The sequence below is a fragment of the Pituophis catenifer genome, unplaced genomic scaffold (assembly GCF_029215685.1).
Source record: "Pituophis catenifer annectens isolate HBS135680 unplaced genomic scaffold, rPitCat1.0.hap2 SCAF_8, whole genome shotgun sequence".
Classification (NCBI taxonomy): domain Eukaryota; kingdom Metazoa; phylum Chordata; class Lepidosauria; order Squamata; family Colubridae; genus Pituophis; species Pituophis catenifer.
In genome coordinates, this window is record NW_027256888.1 from 62,309,195 (window position 1) to 62,333,584 (window position 24,390).

At 37.5% G+C, this 24,390-nt stretch overlaps 1 protein-coding gene across 1 annotated transcript; it reads left to right on the forward strand.

Moving 5' to 3' along the window:
• The first annotated feature begins 1,502 nt into the window (after positions 1-1,502).
• LOC139320286 (sodium/hydrogen exchanger 9B2-like) lies at positions 1,503-20,585 on the forward strand. Its single transcript, XM_070948533.1, has 11 exons — positions 1,503-1,595; positions 3,814-3,982; positions 5,661-5,831; positions 7,670-7,812; positions 10,758-10,885; positions 13,363-13,538; positions 14,265-14,371; positions 15,377-15,526; positions 16,398-16,506; positions 16,648-16,784; positions 20,343-20,585. Exons 1-11 carry the CDS (start codon positions 1,503-1,505, stop codon positions 20,583-20,585), a joined length of 1,626 nt encoding a protein of 541 aa, XP_070804634.1.
• Positions 20,586-24,390: the final 3,805 nt, after the last annotated feature.

The window sequence follows — 24,390 nt, forward strand, 5'->3', positions numbered from 1 at the left end:
TCAAACAGGCATGCTCTTCAGGAAATTAGGTTTAGCCATTTCTCCCTGACATGAGCAACAAATAGGAAATGTTCCTTTGATTTTGCATACTACACAAAGCAGAATAGCCACTAATGCTCACTCAATTGTGTGCTTTTACACATGTTTCAGCACTTGACCTGGTAAAGCAAACTTCATTATCAGTCCAACTAACAAAACCACCTTGTTCTTTATGAGGAGATGAAAAGATTTTTTTTTTCCAATGTACAAATAAAAGGAACAATTCTAGGCTTAGACAGATCATTGCTTCTACCAAGCATTAGTAAATGTGGCAATAATTTTAGTAGTTAAACTGACATTTGGAAAAACTTCTTTGTACTATATTTTTTTAAAAAAATCAGAACTGGTAAACAAACTGCTAATGAAAGTAATTGAGTTTCAAGTTGTAAATATACATAATTGTATTTTGGGAGTCACGCACATATATGGAAAATATGGAACATTATTTTAATCAGATAGAACAAATCTATTCTGAACATTTTCCAGAGTTCATGCACAAATTGGTGTTAGTCAGCTTGATCATATGGATATATTCATTACACAGTCATTGTGCTTGTGACCATATCACATTTTTGCACCCAATTCTAGCATCTTCATCAAGAATGTGTTCATGTGACTAGTGATTCAGGATAAGCTGACCCAGAAGTAACCCCAGCAAAAAATACCAACTCAGTTGAAATATTCCTCATCTACTATCATCAACAGGTTAACCGTTAGAATTGGCCTTACGAAGAGTTTTGATAGACATCTACCCAAGGTAAGAGCAAATGCTCACATTCTTTGCATCCTCACAGCCATGTATTTCCCAACCAGTGGTTCACTGCTCAAACTAATTTGTGTTATCCCTGCATGGCGGGAACAGTGGTAGAAAACTGGGAAGCGAAATTAATTGACAAATATATTCTGAGGACCAATGTACATGTGCATATACACTGCTCAAAAAAATAAAAGGAACACAAGCAGAAGACATCCGAGATCTGAATGAATGAAATAGCCTTATTAAATACTTTGTTCGTTACTTACAGTAGCTTTGTATTCCCTTTAGTTGTTTGAGCAGTATGTAAAGAACAAAGTATTTAATAAGGCTATTTCATTCATTCAGATCTCGGATGTCTTCTGCCTGTGTTCCCTTTATTTTTTTGAGCAGTATATATGTATGTATGTATGTATGTATGTATGTATGTATGTATGTATGTATGTATTAGGAATGTGAGGAAGAGGGAGAGAAAGAGAAAGTGCTTAGATGAATTTCATATCGGAATCCATTTAAAAGTATTATTTCAGGGGATCATATTCAATTTAAAATAGTCTTTTGGTTTATGTTGATCACATCACATATGTAGGCCCTCACTGGATGTTGTAATGATGATCATGTGTCTATGAATGCTACTTCATAGCTGGAGATACTATTTTTTATTCTTTTTTTCTTTTGCTTTATTTGTTTTTCAATTAGGTTGATCAAAATGGCAGAAGACCCAGTGTCAGGGAGTTGGAAACCAACAACACTATCTGAAAATGCTAGCAATAATGTAATTCCCATGCATGAAGCAACTCAGGTATTTTTTTATTGCTGTTGTTATGGTTGTTGTTATTTTACAACTATGTTTGTGATTTGGTTACTTTCATATATCCATAACAATCTTCCCCAGTCTGGTGAATCTTCCATAAATATTGGACTTGAAATCCAGTGGAATATTCTAAAATATGGAATTCTCCATCCAATTTACTCTACAGTGACCAATCCAATGTACTGTTGTTTTATTAATTTTGCGCAGAAAAGAGAAGGGTTGAGCTTAATCTCTATGACTTCATGGACACTTCTGTATAGTTTCTTAGGAAGTGTAAAGAAATATGCAGCGCTTTTAAAGAAGGTGAATTTTATGCTTTGGATCATTAGAAAACTGGTTCTGATAACAATGGCCTCATATAAATCTATGGAGTTGTTACATCTAGAGTATTGTGTACAGTACACTATTCTAGTCACCATATCACAAGAGGAATATCATGTTGCTGGAAAGGTGGGGAAAGGGTAATCTAGGAGATGAGGGGTTTGAACATCTTCCCTGTGAGGATAGGATGCAGTGACTGGGACTGTTTAGCTGGGAGAAATGACACAAGAAGATATGACTAAGGTGCATAAAAGTGTGCATGGTTAATAGGAAGAAGTTCTCCAAATCCCATAATACTAGACTAGAGACTGTTCTATGAAAATGCCTAGCAGAAGACTTAAAATTGATGCTTTTCCATATGATATATAATCAACTTTTAGAATGTGCTGCTTCGGGACATATTATTGGCTGCTAGTTTCCAAGTCTTTAAAATGGCTTTAATTATTGGCTGCTGCCTGTTAACATACTAGATTCATGGAATTGACAGTGGGAGAAGAGACTTGATACTCTTATTTGTGGGCTTGCCATAGATGCTTCTTGTGAATCGTTCCTGAGATGGAATGTTGGCTAGATGGTTTTCGTGATCAAACATTGCCATTTTCCAGGATGCGTTTGCAACTTCCCAGTCTGCTACGGAACCCTGGAATTCCCATCAGTCTCACTAACAGGCCAGATTATGTAGTGATTGGTTACTTTTGAGTAATGAGTTATTCCAGGGTAATATATATGCTATGAGCTGTGGTGGTGCAGTGGTTAGAATGCAGTACTGCAGGCTAATTCTGCTCTATTGCCGACTGCCAGCAGTTTGGTAGTTCGATTCTGCCTGGTTCAGCCTTCCATCCTTCTGAGGTCAGTAAAATGAGGACCCAGATTATTGGGGGCAATATGCTGACTTTGTAAACCTGTTTAGAGAGGGCTGAAAAGCACTGTGGATGGTATATAAGTCTAAGTGCTATTGCTGTTGTAGCAGTTTAAAACACATAGTCCTCAATTTACGACACAATTGGTACTGGAATTTTAGTTGCTAAGTGATGTGGTCATTAAATGATGTTATGACCATTTTTACCACCATCATTAAGCAAATCACACATTTAAGTGAATCACATGATTGTTAAATGAATCAAGTGGTTCTTAAGCAAAACTGGCTTCCCCAATTGACTTTGTCAGAAGCTAGCTGAGAAGGTAGCAAATTATGATCATGTGACTACAAGACTTTGCAAGCATCATAAGTATGAGCCACCTGCCAGGCTCCTGAATTGTGTATCCCTCCTGAAGTTGGGAAATTCACAGCTTGTGGGTTACCCACTTCTATCTTGAATGGATGGGGGGGAAATGATCTTCATGTTAAACTTCCACATCAATAACACTTAATTCCTGAAGCTAGCTGTGAAACTGATTAGTGATAAACCCAATCCTGCTCCATGTTATTAAGCAGGAGTAAATTGTATCAAGACAAACTCTTAAATTGCAGTTATAAACCACAAAAACTCCTTGTCCTATCACTCTCTAAAGAAATTGGATTATAACTTATTTTGTCCCTTGTATGAGCATAGACCAGAAGTGAGCATAAAAGTCAGACGAAAGTATCTAAAAACAATTTTATTAGAACTAAAATCATAAAAGACCTACAGACTTCATAAATCAGCATATTTATCAACCACTGTTCTTGTCTGGACATAATTCAACTGTTAAGCTACTCTTGCTCAATTTGGTGCCATTATTAGAATTAAGCTATGGAACAATTTTCTCCAGACTGATACCCATCAGACAAAATTTTATTTAGAATTAAATCTCACTGAGTTTATAACTTTTCAAAAGTGAAAAAATTAGGACTTAAAGTGCGACGGATGGTTGTTACTAATATTATTTCTTGATTTCTACTCAGGATGCTTTGGATTCTGGAGTCACCAGTGGCATTGTACAAACAAAAGAAACAGCTCCGTTGAACAGAAGTGAAGAACACACTCAGGGACCTCTGGCCGAATTAAAAACTTCAGGGAGACGAATATGTGCTTGTCCTCCTCAAGGCATCCTTGCCAGAATAGCAACAAATGGTGAGGAGAAAAAAATGAGTGAAGAAAAAAGTCCCCGTTTTCTGTAGAGCATATTTATTTGATGTGTTGTATTTTAATCTGTTCTAGAATACATCAACATGGGAAAATTGCTCTGGAGAAAATGTGACTTGCCCTTTGGCCTTCTTAGAATTCATGCTGGGTGGTGCATGCAGAAAAGTGTAGGAGTAATGGAATATATCATTCCAGTCCCTTTCTTCCACACCCACTTCTTGCCAGCCTTATCTTCCTATTAGCTGTCTGACTTACTCATAGGTTAATGAGTGACTAGTGAAATTGTAAATTCGACCCAATAGGGAAGTATTGATTATTCACAATGCTGGTTCCTTGGGCGATGAAAATGGTCCCTAACAAATCAGACTCTCTTGAGTCCCGTTCTGTTTCACAGAGTAGAAGGGGTTATTTAGGCTACTGAGTCCAAGTAGTCATGGAATTTCACTTTTGCAGCTCCCTGCCTCTGTCCAACTATTCTGCAAAGGTTGCTAATCTGACTGATGAAAATCAACATCATATATTTTTGCAATTTGAGAATGGAGTATTACAACATATTGGTTCTGCGAACTCTAAAATCAGCACAATACTATGGAAGCAGGGGGGCGGTGGAAGGTGGAACTAATTGTTAACACTTCCCAAAACAAAGCTTGCTAAATCATACCTCTTATTTCACATTATTGTTTCACACCCTTTGTGTCACTGTTAGATATATTTCAGCCTTTAGACCCCCTAATATATTCAATAAGTATATCAGTCACCACCATCTTTCCTCAATTTTCTATATTACATATTCTGATTAATTTCCTTGGGTAGACATGCACAGTGTATTCTAGGCCAAGGCAAGGGTGTCAGGATAGATTTTTAAAAATCTTCACCTATGAAGCCTTGCCTTCTCTTTTTGTGTGTCACGTGGTCACATCATGACTCCCTTCCCATGGATGCCTCTGGCCAAGGGCCGTACTTGGTCTCTTAATTTTATGATGAAGAATTTTTTTTTATTTATTTGTCGAGTACATATTAGATAATATATATAAGTATAAACATGATTATGAATACATTAAATGGATATGAATAAAAGGGGAAATTAGGGCAGGGACGGTAGGCACGTTGGTGCACTTATGCACGCCCCTTACAGACCTCTTAGGAATGGGGCGAGGTCAACAGTAGCCAGACTAAGGTTAAAACTTTGGGGGTTTGGGGATGAAACCACAGAGTCAGGTAGTGCATTCCAGGCATTGACCACTCTGTTGCTGAAGTCATATTTTCATATTCCATATTTCATATCCATATTCCAAGAAATAATGGATAATTAACACAATTACTCTCAAACATTTAATCCCTTCTGCCACTTTGAAAATTACAATTTGATAAAAGTTACATTAGTCTATGCTCCAAATTCCATCATTTGGTTGCATTTTGTGGCATGTCTGATTGATAAGAAACTTACTGGATTGTGCAGTTTTATAGCCACAAAAGGGAACATTTAGCAAAAATGAACTGGTCTTAAGCGCAGCTTTGCTTTTTCCAGTTTTTTGTTTATGTCATAATCCAGATGCAATTTAGCAATAAATAATTAAAAAATAAATAATAATCCTTTATTCATTAATATAAATTCTGAGAAATATTTTCAATATGCTTACATATTTTTCACTTTTTCTTCTTCCAGTGGCAGCAGTAGCATTGATCTGGGCTGTGATCTGGTCTATTACAACCCACGAAAGTCTTCCTGGTGGGAGCCTCTTTGGATTTTTATTCCTCTATCTTTTTGCTGTAATTGGTGGTAAAATTATGGGCTTAATTAAATTTCCTGGTCTGCCTCCTCTCCCTCCTCTTTTGGGTAAGTATGTTTTTAGATAGGCTGTATCTTTTCACATTTAGATTGGTTAGTGAAATAAAGAATCCATTGTGAAATTGCCACATAGTACAAATTTATATCATTAAGCTCTAATTTTTTTTTTTTTTAAATTTGATTTATATGCCGCCCTTCTCCAGAGACTGAGGGCGGCTTACAATGTGCTCAGCAATAGCCTTCATCCTTTTGTATACTTATACAAAGTCAGCTTATTGCCCCCACAAACTGGGTCCTCAATTTACCTACCTTAGAAAGGATGGAAGGCTGAGTCAACCTTGAGCCTTGGCGAGATTCGAACCTGCAGTAATTGCAGGCAGCTGGTCTTAATAACCAGCTTAATAACAGGGTGCCTTAGACCACTGTACTACCAAGGCTCTTTTTGATTGGAAAACACAATATTACTTGGTGAATATATTTTAATTACTGAGAAAGTCACTTAAGGTAATTTGTTTCTGTTTTTTTTTTGTAATTGAGTAAAATGTATTTGAATTTGACTAATTGTATAAAATAAGAAATGACCAACACTCTGTTCAAAAAAAAGAAAGAAAGATGTGGGTGAAGGTGGGAGAGGAGAAAAGAAAAAAAACCAATAAAATTTGTTAAAAAAAAGTTAATTTGTTTTTATTTATTTTTAATGTATTCATTAAATTTATATGCTGCCTATCTCACTAGCCAAAGGAATGGATAGTGACTCTAGGTGGTTTTCAGTTGCTATTTGATTTTGTGTCTTGAGATGAGATGAAATTAATTAGAATGACTCCTATAATAGGGAATGTGCAGCCTGCAGATTATTTAAATTAATTAGCATTTTTAAATTATTCCTTTGTTCTGAATTCACTATGTTTTGGGCCTAGGGATGGTTCAATGCAGCAAGTACTTCACTTTTCAAATTCCCTTAAGTTTTTGAGTTCCATTTGATTTTTTTTAATCTTAACCCTAACCCAGTTATTAAGGGTTCACACAAAATATTGACCCATAAGCTAAATTAAGATGTAGGTTTGCATATGAAACTAAATTAGACACACACAAAAAACGATTCAAAACAAAATCCCTAAGATCAGCTTACTGGGTAGTGTGCTATTCTAATTTAGTCTGTTGTGTGAATGCAGTCGTTTTCATTCAGCTCATCCTGTGATAACAGCTTAAAAAGTTTGATATTACAACTCTATGTATGATTGATTCATAGTTTTTGATGATTAGGCTCTAATCATCAAAGAAATGTATGTTCATACAACATGCAAATCCATGCTGCTAACCATAGTTTTCTGAATAATACACAACCATATTTTGGCTTATCATGATTAGACTTAGCACATTTACTTCCTCTCAGAATGTGGATGATGTCCCAAATGATGCTAAATAATAACTTATTTAACCATAGTGCATACACTTCTATTTAATAAAGCCCAATGGCTGGTTCTACATAATATGTAGTACAAACCAATTATTGTGTAGTACAGTGTCTGGATCAGACAAAATTGGTTTAACATGCTCAATATCTTTTCATCTAATTAGCTCTGTGAGATTGTTAAATTTATAAAAGAAATTTGGTGGAATACAAATTTGTACATATTTATTCAGGAGGAAAACATTTTATATGGCGTTCAGAGATCAGGAAACGGGACTCTATAAAATTGCAGGAGTATGATTCTTTAACTGCATGATCACAGGACAGCTGTTGCCTTTTTAGATGTTTGGTTCAAGTGGTGTACAGAGAAGGAAAACATCCTTGAAGACCAGAGAAGACTTCATAGCAAATGTTTCAGACTTTGTAGCTGCCAGTTGTGTCAATCAATAATATGCACCTTTTGCCTCCTGTTTAGGAATGTTGCTTGTTGGATTTCTTCTAAGAAACATTCCATTTATCACTGACATAGTACTGATCAATGTGAAATGGGGAGCCACCCTAAGAAGTATTGCTCTCGCGATCATCTTGGCCCGGGCTGGCCTTGGCCTTGATCCAAAGGTGAGGTATCAAATGGTCCTTGCTTAATAAATGCATAGCCAGGTGATAAAGTTGTGACTAAACTCTGATTCATGTATTGAACTAGGTCACCATTTGGTTAACCCTTCTTTATTGAGAAACAGACGTGGCTCGAGCTGCAAAATAGATTAAGGCATAGAACATTCCTAAATTGCATTTTTCAAAATCTCTGTAGACCTCTTGTAACATAATCACCCACTGGCTTGGTTCCCAATGAAAACAATGGTGCCATCTCTAAAATTGGCTTAAAATTGTTTTAAGAAACAGAACACACCCTCTTTCCTTAGAAAGCCCCACCCAAGACTGAAAGTCCTAGGTTCTCTTATGTATATTTGATACGGCTCCATCCTCTTTGCGTTGTTTCCTCACCCAATGCAACTCCAGTTCTCCCAAAAATTCACTCACGTTTTGGCTACCAAATCCACACCTTCAGAAAACCGTAAATCATAATTTACAATTCTACCAATTGGGTTTATATGGCATACATGGTGATTTAACTAATGAGATATTCATATAACATGTGACCCAAGTCCTCATCTCAGATTAATTTGGAACTATTTTTCCTCTGGTGCAATGACCAAATGGTCTTTCCAATCAAACTTTCTTTGTGACATCTGGCTTTTTAAAAAAATGTGGAAGAAACATTTTGTGGAGATGTACATTTAACTGCAAGGAGAACCTAAATGTCTCACTGTTCCCCATCTAGTGTTTTCCTGAGATGTTGGGTATAATTTCCAGGATTCCCAGCCAATGTATGTAATCCCAGGACATGTGTAAGAACACTGTTTCAAACCTGATCCAGTTTATCATTGGGTTGAGAGCTATAAAGCCCCCCATAGAGCAGGAATATTGTCCTTAAGTGCAAGAAGTGAACTGTTTCTCTTATAAAAGATTTATGTGGGAATTTTGACTTAGAATGTGAGGTCTTGGAAAAACTTTGTGAAGAAAACAAAATTAGGTTTCCTTTCAGTTGATCTTGACACCTGACACATCCTGATGGTTTTCTTTGCAACAGATTGCTATTATTCTCTTCTGGTAGAATATGCTTGTGGTATTTATTTGGGGTTTTTTTTAACTTAATTTTGTTTTGTTCTGGGATTTGTCGACATTACTTACTTTCTGAGGTCAGCCAGAAATATCAATGTGAAACTTAGTTTGGTCATCTATAGTGATCTTCAGAGTTATGATCAGTTTTGCCTTTAACTGAATTTAGTCTGCTTCTGATCCCTATTCACATAGAATTTTTTAATTTCATTCAGAGGTAACACAAACTATGATTTATAGTAATGAGACATAACTAGTTTGATGATTAGATATTCCTACCCTACCCTTTCTTCTTTTCCTGGATGATTGTGAAAAATCAGAAACTTCTGCTTTTCACTGAGATTAGCTGTCATTATCTGAACCCTGAACTATGGCAACCTCTACTATATTTAGCTCCTAACATTATATACACTATATTTAGCTCATAGCCCAGTTTCATAAATTTATAAATTAAAATTGACTTCTGTCAGTCAGTGATAAGACTAATTTGTTTTAGAACTTTAGCAATGTAATAGATCTAAAGCTCAAGCAGATTCTTTGAAACTCCATCTGTTAGTCATGCAAACTGGTAGGAGTATACCTAAGCCTTTTTAAGGTTCAGTATTGCCATGATACTAAGGCTGTGTCACTTGTTTGATAAAACAAGTAGTATACTATCTGAATCTGGACCATGGATCCAACTGTAGAGGCCTTAACCCATAATCAGTAACCAAATTTACAATTAATGCATCTTAATCTAGGTTCCTCATGTCATCTAAACCAATTAATCTGTACTGAACTTTTCTTTTCTGGCTTCTGGTCAAAAAGATTGGAACTAGAATAGATGTAAAACGTTGGGCTCCTTTTTCCTGAATTTTTTTTTTACTTTGTTATATAAAATTGAGACCATATGCCAGATTAGATTTAATGCATTATGCAAATACATTAAACCTGTGGTATGTTAAATATTGCCATATTATAGTTCTTAGCATCTGCAATGGTGAAGGAAGCTGAAAACTGTAGTTCAGCTATATCTAGAGTGCTACAGTTTACCTGTTCCTGCTTTTTGCACTAGCAAAACCATTGTAAACTCATCATAAAGAGAAAATCCTCAATTCTACCACCTATTCTAAAACAGCAAGCTCACTAGGTAGGGCTTTCATACACAGGTGGTAAAAAGCCAGTTGGGATCTCTGTGTTTATTTGCTGCCATCTGGTAGATACCCAAAAATTTTTAATGGCATTTCCATCACTGTGCAGAGCCAGTTTGGTGCAGTGGTTAAGGCATCAGGATAGAAGATGTTCTAGTTTTGCTTTAGGCACAAAGCAAGCTGGGTGACCTTGGGACAGTCGCTTCATCTTACCCCCCAAGAAGGAGGCAATGGCAAACCACTTCTGAAATCTTGCCAAGAAAACTTCAGGGATTTATCCATGGAATCTCCAGGGCTCAAGAGTGACTCCAAGGCATAAAATAATAATAAAATAAAATGTAACATTTTGATCCCAATACCTTAACACAGCTTGGCCAAGAGGGAACATAGATGCTAATCCCCAGGTTTCTGATCTTGAGATCCTTAGTTCCATGTACCCTTTTTCTATCTGCATTACTTCTTACTGAGTAATTCAATTTATATGCCCTCCATTAGATACGTACCTCAGTGCAGTGTACATGATTAAAAGCAATGAATAGCCAACAAACATACACAGCAGAAAAGAAATTACTAAAACGTAGTTCTTAGGAGGCTATTCAGATAACCAGAACAATCAAAAACTGTCTTATAAAACCTCCTGAAGCAAATCCTGGACCATAGCCAAATAGAGCAAATCTCATAGGGTTTTCTTCCATGGTCTTCAAAACATTTAAAAAGCAATTCCACTGACTTGCAAATGCATTTATCTTGCAGGCGCTGAAAAAACTAAAGGCTGTCTGCTTTAGATTAAGCTTGGGACCCTGCCTAATAGAAGCATGTACAGCGGCAGTCGTATCTCATTTTCTCATGCACCTGCCATGGCAGTGGGGATTTATGCTTGGGTAAGTCCCTCTTCCAACTCAAAAATAGCATCTTTCCTTTCCTTTCCTTTCCTTTCCTTTCCTTTCCTTTCCTTTCCTTTCCTTTCCTTTCCTTTCCTTCTTTCCTTTCCTTTCCTTTCCTTTCCTTTCCTCTCCTTTCCTCCTCTCCTCTCCTCTCTCCTTTCCTTTCCTTTCCTCTCCTCTTTCCTTTCCTTTCCTTTCCTTTCCTCTCCTTTCCTCCTCTCCTCTCCTCTCTCCTTTCCTTTCCTTTCCTCTCCTCTTTCCTTTCCTTTCCTTTCCTTTCCTCTCCCCTTTCCTTTCCTTTCCTCTCCTCTCCCCTTTCCTCTCCTCTCCTCTCCTCTCCTCTCCTCTCCTCTCCTCTCCTCTCCTCTCCTCTCCTCTCCTCTCCTCTCTTCTCCCTTCCCTTCCCTTCCCTTGGCCAAAACTGTCTTTCCTCTTCCATGAAGTCATGAGTACAGTGTGGGTGTCACATCTGATTTAGTTTGATTATGCTGTAAAACATATGTTCTTGTCATACCACAGAGGATTAGGTTAGGATTTGAAGCCCTGATCCATAAATACATCTGGAATTTACAAAGTTGCATATTTAGTGAGAAAATCTAGGTTAAATCATCGTTAATTCAAAGGAAAAAATTAATCCTGTTCTGAAGTCTTTAAAAACATTTTGCTAAGATGTATCTTTAACAACAATTTCTTAATGAACCATGACTGGATGGTTCACGTAACATGCAGTACCACAAACTAGTGTAGTGAAACGGTGAAGCGCTTAGATTAGAATTGGCAAAATTCAGCTTTTAGTTCATTCTCAGCCCCAAAAGCACTCTGGGTGATCTTGGGATAGTCATCTCCCTTTCAACTCAATTTATCTCACAGTTATTTTTCTGGGGGGAAATAGAAGAATGGATGGTTATATATAGCAGTTTAAGCTTCTGAATCAAAGGTAGATTACAAATTATCAACTACTTTGGTTTACAAAATCCAATAGTGGTCTCATACATTAAACGAGAATAAACAATTATGATCTACAGTACTATATTCACTAAGTCTGCATTACTATTACTATTAATCTTATTTATTTATTTATTGGTTCGATTTATATGCCGCCCTTCTCCGGAGACTCAGGGCGGCTTACAATGCGTTAAGCAATAGCCTGCATACTTTTGTATATACCTGCTTAGCAGAGCTTTCGCCCCCCCCCCCCCTAAATGGTGTTCTTTTTTATACAAAGTCAGCTTATTGCCCCCACAATCCAGGTCCTCATTTTACCTACCTCGAAAGGATGGAAGGCTGAGTCAACCTTGAGCCTGGTGAGATTTGAACTTGCAGTAATTGCAGGCAGCTGGTGCTACTTAACAGCACTTTAGTCTGCTGCGCCACCAAGCTCTCCAAGGGTGATAGGAACGATCTTCTCATCGTTCCTATCACCCATCTCCTCCCACTTATGCCTGCATGACTTATATCCTTATGATTTATATTGATTGTTTCCTAGTATGATTTGATTGCTTATTTGTACCATATGACTATCATTATTTGTTGTATCTTATGATTCTTGACGAATGCATCTTGTCTTTTTATGTACACTGAGAGCATATGCACCAAAGACTTCTGTGTCCAATCACACTTGGCCAATAAAGAATTCTATTCTATTCTATTCTGTCAATCCAATGTGCTTCAAGGAATCAACCTATATTAACATAAAACAGTTCTTATTAACACTTTCCATCTTGACTATTGCAATGGTCTACATGGGGCTGCCCTTGAAAAGTATCTGGAAGTTTCATTTAGTTCAAAATGCAGCAGACCACGTGGTTTTGTGCAGGCCTACACTTGCAGATGTGTCACGTCTCTTGTGGGAGCTGCATTGGCTGCTGATTTGGTTCCAGATACAAGTCAACATGCTGGTTGTCACCTTCAAAGACCTACACGGCTTGGGATCAGGTTATTTTGCCAATCAGATCTACCCAACCCATCAGAGCAGGGAGGCAGGGAATACTTCCTAAGGAGGTCCATCTGATGGGAGCAAGAAGGGCTTTCTCTGTGGTGGCTCCCTCCCTATGGAACATTCTTGTAGAAATAAGATTGCCCCACCACCACCTTGACATTCTTTCACAAGGCCCTGAACAAACGGTTCTGTCAACAGGCCTGGGGACCCAGAATGGCATGGAGCCCATCAAATGGTTTAATTGTTGTCAGGAGGGTAGGGGTTATTGCTGTTTGCATTGTTTATGTATTGGGATTTTATCCTTGTAAGCCTCCTGGAGTCACTGAGGATAAGTTGGGCAACCATATAAATTTTCATAATTATTACAATATCCAAAATAAAATTAATACTTTTATACTGTGTTTTTCAATTCACAACACAGTTCTTCCGTTTTCCCTTTCTCTTGTAAATTGCAAATCCTACTCTGACTGTGAAAAGTGGAAGAAATAACTACAAATTGATGTAACTAAAAGTTGATGTGTGTGTATGTGTTCAGATTTGTCTTAGGTGCTGTGTCTCCTGCAGTTGTAGTCCCCTCAATGTTGGTTTTACAAGCAGGAGGATATGGTGTTGATAAAGGTGTCCCAACTTTACTAATGGCTGCAGGAAGTTTTGATGACATTCTGGCTATCACAGGTTTCAACACCTGCTTAGGGATAGCATTCTCTTCAGGTACCTGCCTATTCTATTGATAAGCTGCATCCAAGCCCCTGTCTTCTTTGTCATAATGCTACTTTCTCCTATACAAATAATATTCTTTGTATAAAAAAAAAACTTTCATGCTGATTTTATGCCAAAACCTTTATTTGTGACACAATAAAATTCATAAAATTGGAAAACTGGTCAGGATGAACCTGAGACCTTAGTGCAAGTATTTCTTTACTATCTGTTCTATATATACCTATGTGACATATACTTCACCACCTAGTAGAGCTCAAGCTTTCAGTGAAGAAGAAATGGTTTGTATTACAAATTGTGTTACCAAGTTCTTATTGACAGCTATTGCCATTAAAAGGCATAATGCAGTGATTGTGAACATATTATAAGCATGTGACAGGTGACACCCCATGCCATTTTGGTAACACTGGAGGCCTCTGAACTGCCTAGAACAGAGTTCCTCAACCTTTCCGGCTTTGTGGACCAGCGTAGTGGGGAGAGGGGATGGTTCCACACAAGCGGTGGATAAGTGCGCACATGCACACAGCTCCACTTGTCCGAGTGGCGTGCGTGTATGCCCGCCGTTTGTGCAATTGAAGAGAATGTGCAGGTGCTCACTCACTGCTCACGTAAGATTAAAAATGCTCATTATCATTGCTCACATAAGATGGTTATAAATACTAGCTGTGGGGACTATCCAACAATCCATTTGAATCCTCTTTTTCTGCTTTGCCAAAACAGGCTCCACCCTTCAAAATGTCTTTCGAGGTATATTAGAAGTTGCAGTGGGTATAGCAGCAGGTGGACTTTTAGGCATTTTTATTCGTTACTTTCCAAGCAAGGATCAGGTAAGAAGAGAAAACCTTTTGAAATGTAGCACTCTTCTGTTGAAGCATGAGAAGAACCAACACATTTAAAACGAACTCCCTGTCACACTTTAGCTGGAATAATAGGTATAATAACAACGTATCTGGCAAAGTTGCAAATGCTTTGATCAGAAGAGTGCTTTGGACCTTGTGCAAATATCAGCACAACATCACTACGCTATTCATCGAAGTTGTTAATGAAAATCACACTAAGAGTTAACGCTTTAAAACAGTGGTACCTTTTTTCAGATTCAGACACCTGAAAAAAATTGGGCTCCTTTAATGAATAGAAGAGAGGTGTTATATAGGTAGATCCTCAACTTGCAACCATTTGTTTAGTGATTGTTCAAAGTTACAGTGGCTCTGAAAAAAGTGCCTTATGATCAGTTTTCAAACTTATGACTGTTGCAGCATCCCCATAGTCACAATCAAACGTTGGATCTTGGCAACTGGCATGTATTTACGATGGTTGCAGCATGCCAGGATTCTGGGATTGTCATTTGCACTTTGTAGGGAGCTTCTGACAAGCCAAGTCAATGAGGGAAGCCGAATTCGCTTAAAAACTGCATGATTCATTTAACAAATGTAGTGATTCGCTTAACAACCATAGCAAAAATGTCATAAAATGGGGCATGACTATTTGTATGAGTTTCAAATTAGTTTTTCCAATTTATTTTTCAAGCAAGTACAACTTAGATTTCTAGTATATTAATTTTAAAGAAAAAGTAAAGATTTCATGAACTGAATTGAGGACCTATACAATTTCTTTGCAGTATTCTGAAAGTAATTTGCTATTGTTTTAATTCAGTGATTTTTCCCCCAACCACTTCTCTATCCAGAGGTAACCCTACTTAACTTTATATATTAGTCAAGGTTTACAGAATTTGCCAAGTATTTACATGGTCCAAAATATTGTATTCTCTTCAAAGATTCTTGTCAAGTTTGGATTGACATTTATGAATCGTGTCTCTTGCTTTCTTTCCCTAGACATATCTTGTATGGAAGAGAGCATTCTTTATTGTAGGATTATCAATGTTTGCAATTTTTAGCAGTCTGTATTTTGAATTCCCTGGATCTGGAGGACTATGCACAATTGTCTTGGCATTTCTGGCTGGATTATCATGGTCTGATGAAAAAGTGAGTACTTAATTATCATGTAACCAGAAAGTCACCTTGGTTCCAAAATATGAGACTTTATGAAATATTTTGGGCAAGTTAAAAGTGTAAAAAATATCTTTCAACTTTGGTTCCATATTTTAGCCATTTCTTTGCAAGCTATTTTGAAGTTCCCTGTCCTATGATTTATGGGTATTTAAAAAATATATTTCTACAGATTTGAGGGTTTCTTTGAGACTGTCACCTTCTTCCTCTAAATGTATCCTCCTGAGTAAATAAGCAGTGACGTTCAGTTTCTGAAAAAAAGAGGAAATGGTGCTAATATTGCCTCACAGTATAAAGTCATTCTTAGTTTACTGGATTATTTTTTCTCCCCAGTCAACAAAGCAAATGTTCTTTTAAAAAAATTATGAAGCTAGTATATATCTTTATTGAGTATTATGGTATTATGAATAAAAGTGAATGGGATTAGATGAGAACAGTGTGTTTTAATGAAAAAAGGAGAACCCTGGAAAAGAACTACCATCTTTTTAATTACTTCTATAACGTTATAGAAATAAATAAAAGATGGTTTCGCCTTAAATTGTGTTTGTGGTGAGGGTATTCCTCCTAAAATGGGGAATATTTATAATTTCAAAGTTCCTATTAAGTTATTAGAAGAGTCCTTAATATCTTAATATTTGAAAGAGGCGATGTCATCTTTATAATGATAGAATCACTCTTCCTAAAATGAGAGCAAGAACACGGCACATTTACGATAATTGGATTACTTAATTTTTTGAAAATGTTATTTAATAATATGAAAGTAATTGAGTTTGTGTTATATATCTTCTGCATGAATGTACAGTACTGTGCAACAAAAATGCATCGCTTTTCTTTTCTTTTTTTGCAGAAAGAGGTAGAAAAAATTATTAAGGTTGCATGGGAGATTTTCCAACCTTTTCTTTTTGGTTTAATTGGTGCTGAAATATCTGTTGCATCTCTTGACCCTCAAACAGTTGGTAAGTCTTCTACTAATGTGGGCATTTATGCCTATTATCTTTGGAGGGGTTATCTTATCAGAAGGAAAATTATGCCATTCAGTTGTTGAGATGATTCTTTTTTTAATACCAGAAATAATTAAACTTATTTCTTTGTTGCAGGACTTTGCATTGCTACACTGGCTGTTGGATTGATAGCCCGAATTACAGCTACTTTTATATTGGTCTTTTTTGCTGGTTTTGAGCTGAAAGAGAGAATATTTATTGCATTGGCTTGGATCCCCAAAGCTACTGTGCAGGTACATTGCATTTTTATGGCAGAATTCTGTCTTCTGGAAATAAAACTAATTGAACACATCAATCCTTCCAAGAAGTTGAATGGAATGGAATGGAATTGGGTTGAGCTAAGTTAAATACTTTATTTGGCCAAGTGTGATTAGCCACATAAGGAAGCTGTTCCCAGTATAGAAGCACTCAGTGTACATGCAAAGCAACAGAATACAGGTAGTCCTCGACTTAGACCAAAATTTATGCAGCTCAGTGAAACATTTGTCAAGGGAGTGTTGCCCTATTTTACAACTTTTCTTACCACGTTTGTTAAGTGAATCGCTGCAGTTGTTCTTAATACGGTTGTTAAGTGAATAAGGCTTCTCCATTGACTTTGCTTGTCAGAAGGTTGCAAAAGGTGATCACATGACCCTGGGACACTGCAACTGTCATAAATATGATTCAGTTGCCAAGCATCCAAATGTAAATCATGCGACTATGGGGATGCTGCAACGGTCATACATGTGAAAAACGATCATAAGTCACCTTTTTGCAGTGCTGTTGTAACTTCAAACAGTCACTAAACAAACTGTTGTGGACTACCTGGAATAATCATTATACCAATAAAAGGGGGGGGGGAGTAAAGAAGATAATAAGGATAAATAATAATAGTATAGCCACACATTACTTACACATGGGTAAGTATTGACATTAGACTCTGAGAATTACCGCATTTTTCGGAGTATAAGACTCACCTCACCTTTTTTGGTGAGGAAAAGAAGAAAAAGAAATCTCCCTCTGCCTCTGAGCAATTTTGCCTCCTTGCAGCAAACAGCCTGCTTTACTTTCATTTTTGTTTTCAGCATAGCTTGATTAGCACTAGGGAAAAAAAATCTGCTCTAGCAATTTACCTCTTTGAAGCAAGCAGCAGAGCCCTGCGCAAAACAGCTGAGAGCAAATCAGAGTCGGGAGGCCGATCTAATCAACTTATGCTAATTAGCCTGTGCTGAAGCTGAAAGGAGCTGTTTTTTCTTGCTGTTTGCTTGCAAGGAGGTAACTGCTGTGAGGCAGAGGCCAAAGGGTGGGTGGGGCTACATTTGGTGTATAAGACGCACCTAAATTTTCACCCCCTTTTAGGGAGGAAAAAGGTGCGTGTTATACTCCGAAAAATACGGTAAGCGTTCAGCAGAGTGATGGCACAAGGGAAAAAAATGTCCCTATGTCTTAGTTGTTTTGATATACAATGCCAATCCTGAGGGAAGGAGTTGAAACAATTTATGTCCAGCTCTTTTCCCTCTCCTTTTTTATTATATTCTTTATTCACATTTTTTACTGAACAGCATAAACTTTGTTGTCCAATAAAAACTCCACGTCTTCTATCCAGAGCTGGGAAAGGGGATGTTACTGCAAGCATTTTATCTTTATTTCAATGCAAGCCAAATCATTTGTAGTCAGAATTTGCAATCCCATTTTCAAATTTCCCCTTAGGAACACAATTTTTGATAGCACTAATGCAACAGTTATCCTACAACATCATCAACATTTCCCTAAATGTCGTGAGATGATCCACCTATACTAGAAAAGTGTATAAAACCCTAGCACTGTTGAGATGATCACAAGGCTAGATCTTCCATGGTGGTGCAGTGGTTAGAATGCAGTACTACAGGCTACTTCTGCTGACTGCCGGCTGCCTGCAGTTCGGTAGCTCAATTCTCACTAGCTCAAGGTTGACTCAGTCTTCCATCTTTCCAAAGTTGGTAAAATGAGGACCCAGATTGTTGGTGGCAATATGACCCTGTAAACTGCTTAGAGACGGCTGTAAAGCACTGTGAGGTGATATATAAGTGCTGTTGCTATTGCTATTTAGATACAAGATTTTCCAGGAGCAATAAGACTGATTTTGGACTGTGAACATCATCATCATCAACCTAAGGTGTAGGCTCTTTGTAATTCTAGGATGTTTTCAGGGTTGTCAGTATGAATGTTAAATCACTGCAAACCAATTTTGCTATGTGTATAAGAGAGAAAGAGAGTAGGCTGACAAGAGAAAAACTAGCCTTCACACTTAACCTCTACTATTTCTTGGCATCTCAAAATTACCATTCTCTATCTTAACCTCAGGCAGGAAAGTCCAATCCAGCTGAACTTCAAAAATATAAACAGTGGTTAATAAGGCCCTTAGTAAGGCTCTTAAAGAAACTATATATTCTAAACCATTACTTTACTATAAATATAATCCTAGATTTGCTACTATACTCATCAAGTATAGCACTCAAATGCTTACTGACTACAGGAAATCAAATTTTGAAAATATTATATGAAGGAAGAGCTAATCCCAATCAAAACAGTAATTTACCATGCAGTCCTCTTCCAAAGCAGCAGTAAATAACAGAGTAACAGAGTTGGAAGGGACCTTGGAGATCTTCCAGTCCAATCCCCTGCACAATCCGGAGACCCTACATCATTCCAGACAAGTAGCTGTCCAGTCTCTTCTTAAAAGCCTCCAGTGATGGAGCACCCACAACTTCTGAAGGCAAGCCATTCCATTGGTTAATTGTTCTGACTGTTAAGAAATTTCTCCTTAGTTCTAGGTTGCTTCTCTCCTTGATTATTTCTTGTCTTTTTTTCTGATGCTTTGAAAAATAGGTTGAACCTCTCTTCCTTGTGGCAGCCCCTCAAATATTGCAACACTGCTATCAAGTCACCGCTAGTCCTTCTTTTCACTAGAGTAGACAAACCCAATTCCTGCAACTGTTCTTCATATGTTTTAGCCTCCAGCCCCCTAATCAGCTTTGTTACTCTTTTCTACACTCTTTCCAGAATCTCTACATCTTTTTTATAATATGATACCAAAACTGGATGCAGTATTCTAAGTGTGGTCTGATTAAGGCTTTTATAAAATGGTACTATTAAATAATAATAGAATAGAATAGAATAGAATAGAATAGAATAGAATAGAATAGAATAGAATAGAATAGAATAGAATAGAATAGAATAGAATAGAATAGAATAGAATAGAATAGAATAGAATAGAATAGAATTCTTTATTGGCCGAGTGTGATTGGACACACAAGGAATTTGTCTTGGTGCATACGCTCTCGGTGTACATAAAAGAAAAGATACATGATCTTGATTCTATCCCTCTGTTAATGCAACCTAGGATTGCGTTGGCTTGCTGCCGCACACTGCTGCTCATATTTAAGTGATTGTTAAGTGAGCCAGGTTTCACCTAAGCTATACCTACAAATCTTACTTTTCTCTACTTTGAATTTCATGTAGAGAATCATTTAAAATAGTCATAAAATTCATTTGATTAGATGGACACCAATTTAGATACTTTTGAAAGGGGCAATTACAAATTCAGTGAGAACTGGTCTCTTAATGGTTGCTAGTCTTATATGTAGGTGTTATCACCTGAAAACTAGATAGCATAGCTTAAATATCAGCTGCTGGGGAACAACAGCAGGAAGGGCTTCTTATCCACTAGTTAGCTGCTGTATGGTATACAGAGTTTAATGAAACAAGCTTTTGTGCTGTATTTTTTAAATGTTCTTTTGCTGTGTTATCTATTATTTCTTTTCTCTTGACAGGCTGCAATTGGCTCAGTTGCCTTAGATACAGCACGGGAGCATAAAGATGAACAATCAGAGAAATATGGCATGGATATTTTGACAGTTGCTTTCCTGGCAATCTTAATCACAGCTCCTATTGGAGCGCTAATAATTGGGCTGGCAGGGCCCCAACTTCTCCACAAGACTTCTGATACCAACAGAGAAAGTCATATATATGAAGAAAGAGAAGAAATAGAAATACATGGGCCTGAGCCAGCATAGGGAGATATGAAGTGCAGTCCACAGATCACCTGAATTGAGACTGCTTATGAATCATGGTATCCACAAGTAACATACAGAAGTTTAAAGGCCTATGAGATACACTGCAGATCTTCCACATATATGTACATATTTTTAAGATGACATCAGTTGGAGCTGTTTAGAGCCAATCTTAGCTCTTAGTGGCTTGTAGCTTTTCTTTTAGTGGTTAACAGTTTATTAGGTGAAAAGAAGATTAGTGGCTGCTGAATTAGAGTATATTTAAAGTACTGAAGAATAAATGAAGCTGTTGAAGTTAAACATACCTGGATTAACAGAAATCTTTTAGATGCACTGCCTGGTTGAGAACTAGGGATTACTGATAAAGACTTCCACCCCTTCCTCTTGTGGTAGGAAAATAGTTAGGATTGAGATATAACCTGACATTTTCTCTGAAAGACTCTGGTAGTCTGACGTCTTCTTTGAGGGATAGGTTGGAAAGAGTGAATAGGTACAGTTAAAGTCGATTTTATACATATAGTGTAGAGAATTGGAGTGTTAGATATGTAAATAGTGGATGACAGGCTAGAAGTGTCCTTAAGAGATAGCTTATGTTTGTGGTATGTATGTTGAATGAGAGAATGGCAAGATAAATAGAGGAAAAGAATGTTGTGATGGGGACCCACTGTGGATTATGACAGGCAGAGATAGGTATCACCAGCTTGACTACTACAGGAAAAGGGAGACCCATATATTTGTATGGGTCTAAACCAGATATTCCAGACCTTAGCCCAGGTGGCTGAACTGCTGGGCATATTGGCCTCCAGTTACTACTTGAAAATGGTGAGTTGGTTCAAAATAAGACCACATTCATTTTATAGCATCTAGTAGATGAATGTGGTGACTTGATGTAAGTTATTGAAACATGAATGGGAAAAAATGGGGATGTAGCCCTGTTGTAAATTTACCCTGCCAGTTTTCAGATTATGCAGCAGCTATAGCAATTTGGCCAAGGAGAAGGAGTTGCTGTGATGTACAAGACAACTTTGCAGTGATGAGGAGCACTGTTATGACTGGATAAGAATGTCTCAAAGGGTACTGAGTTATAGAGAGCCCTCCATGAATATCTGGATATCATCTTAGAGATAATGTTGGGCCATCCCAGGATTGATTGAGTATTTGAGGAGACTTTGATCTTCATTCCCTGGAAAAAGGGTTCAGTGTGCTCCATGGGTTTATGATAACCTTGGGCCTGTCCCAAATAATCTGTGCCAATAGACAACAGCAAACACCCATTATACCTGGTCTATACTTGGAGCAAATAAGACAGAACTGGAAATGGAGGACATTGATACCTATCATCTGCTCTGATCAGTTTACTTCCTCTTCAGATTCATAGACAACCAAGGATTTCATATGAATACTGAATTCTTTCAACTGGTATTCTCCAGAACCTGGATGAATTTCAGTGGACTTCAGAGGACAACCTGGTGGATTATTCTGTTTTGTGTCTGACTGATTTATGGATCCAACTGTTTCTGACAACTGGGGAGAGGGTACTAATATTTTATATGTTCCTTTTTATGTCCTGCACTGTTTTACATTGCCCAGAATATACGTACATATTGAAATGGGCTACAAAATTTAAAATAATTAGTATAAAATAAAATATGATTTTATTGAATCAACATCCAAATGTGCCTTAATCCATCCTCCCACTACACAGTCTCAAATGTCAGTACCTATCCTTCCATCCCCCCTGCCATTACAACTGATGAAGTATATTGGATGAAAAAGGAAATGTTTTGTTCTTCTTCCTCAAAAAAAAAACAAAAAAACAGTCCAGTTGCTTTTTGAAAAAGCACCTTTGAGACAACAATGACTGAGAATCTCCAAAGACATTTATCTTTTCATATATTTCTATTATATAGCTCATCTTTTTACAAGGTTAAGCTTCTTCACATGGTGCATTCTCTACTCCCCTTCTCTGAACTGGTTTTAACTTCTCAAAATTAGTATGCTGCACAGGGTTGGACAGAATACTATAATACTAAAGATGAGAACTGACCAAGGCGCAGTGAAATAAAACAATACTTTCTATGATTTGAGAAATAAACTAATACTGATGCAGCTCTTTGAGTCCAAGATCTTTTTCACAAATACTTATTAAGCATCAATCTACGTATTGTGTTTCCAAAATAAATACCTCTGTACTTGTCTCTCTTAATTTGTACGGTGTAACTTCCTCCCCATTTCACCACCCTGTCAAGATAATTTTGGATTTTGTTTTCTAGAGAAGTTTCTCAAGTTCAGAGAACTTTAAGATGTGTGGGCTTCAGATGTGTGGCAAGCTGCACGTTTATGCATTTAAAAGTCCCTGAGATTGAGAAACACTGTCAGTATGCACCACTTCACCACTCCATTTTATATCATCCGGAAATCTAAACACACATCCCTCTCATTCTCCAAATAATTCATGAAGAGGACCCAGGACTGCCCGGGCCCATTTGATATTTTTCTCCACTCAATCTACAAATCACTAATGGGAATAGAGTAGAGTAGGATAGGATAGGACAGGACAGGATAGGACAGAACAGGACAGGACAGAATTCTTTATTGATAACGTTGAACACTACCTATAGTGTGGTGCTCTTATAAAAATTGCTCACTTAATTTCCAACTCAAATTCTTGAACCTGTGCAAATGTGTGCACTTCCTTGATGAATAGAATAGAATAGAATAGAATAGAATAGAATAGAATAGAATAGAATAGAATAGAATAGAATAGAAATTATTGGCCAAGTGTGATTGGACACACAAGGAATATGTCTTGGTGCTTATTCTCTCGGTATACATAAAAAAACAAGATACCTTCGTCAAGAATCATAAGGTACAACACTTAATGATAGTCATAGGGTACAAATAAGCAATCAAATCATATTAGGAAACAGTGAATATACATCGTAAGGATACCAGCAACAAAGTTACAGCCATACAGTCATAAGTGGGATGAGTACAATGTTTGAAGTGGCTGCAATATCCACTTACTGTACTTACATTTCCCTCTTTTGCAAAGGTAGGAAAAAAAGCGAAAGAAGGCGATGGCTGTTACTATTTCAGCCCTCTGGGTCCCCGGAGGGTAAGGGCTGAGCTCAGGATCTCCTCCAACGATTTCCTTGCGTGGAAATACGAAGGAAAGCAAACGGGGACAATTTCTTGCTGCAGGGCAATTACAGAGCTTCCCTCCCCCGCCTCACTGCTAAGCGCCGCAGAACCAGATGCCCTTCGGCGGCAGGCAGGCACGACCGTTATTTGAGGACCGTTATTTTCTCTCAGAGCGGCCCTGCGAGGCAGCTTTTCCGCTTTGGAGAGCGGCGGACCGGGAGGTGGAGCTTGTAGTCCTCGGCCGTCCCTGCGCCTCCCACCTTTCCCCGGCTGAGGACCAGCCTTAGCGAGAGGCTTCCTCAGTTTAAATGCGCTTTTCTGTCCCATAGTGGTTCGGGGAAGTTTAACGGGTCAGTGGCGCTATCCTCGCCTTTTGTAACCGACACTCCGGGAGGCAGACTCGGGTCTGTTCAGAAGAAACACGCCCTGAGTTTATTGAGATTTTTCTCAAGAAAATATATTTAGGAATGTTAGTTGTGGCAGAGGTGTTGCTATGTAACCTTTTTATTTTTTTAAAAAAAGCAAAGAATGTGAACTAAAGCAGACAATTACCCACATTGTTCAGAATTTTTTGCCTAGTCTGCCCTAATATCGCATAAAAATAGAAGTTCCCCGTTTTTTTAAAAGACTGGTTTAGTTTTGGTGGTTCATACTAAAATTTTGT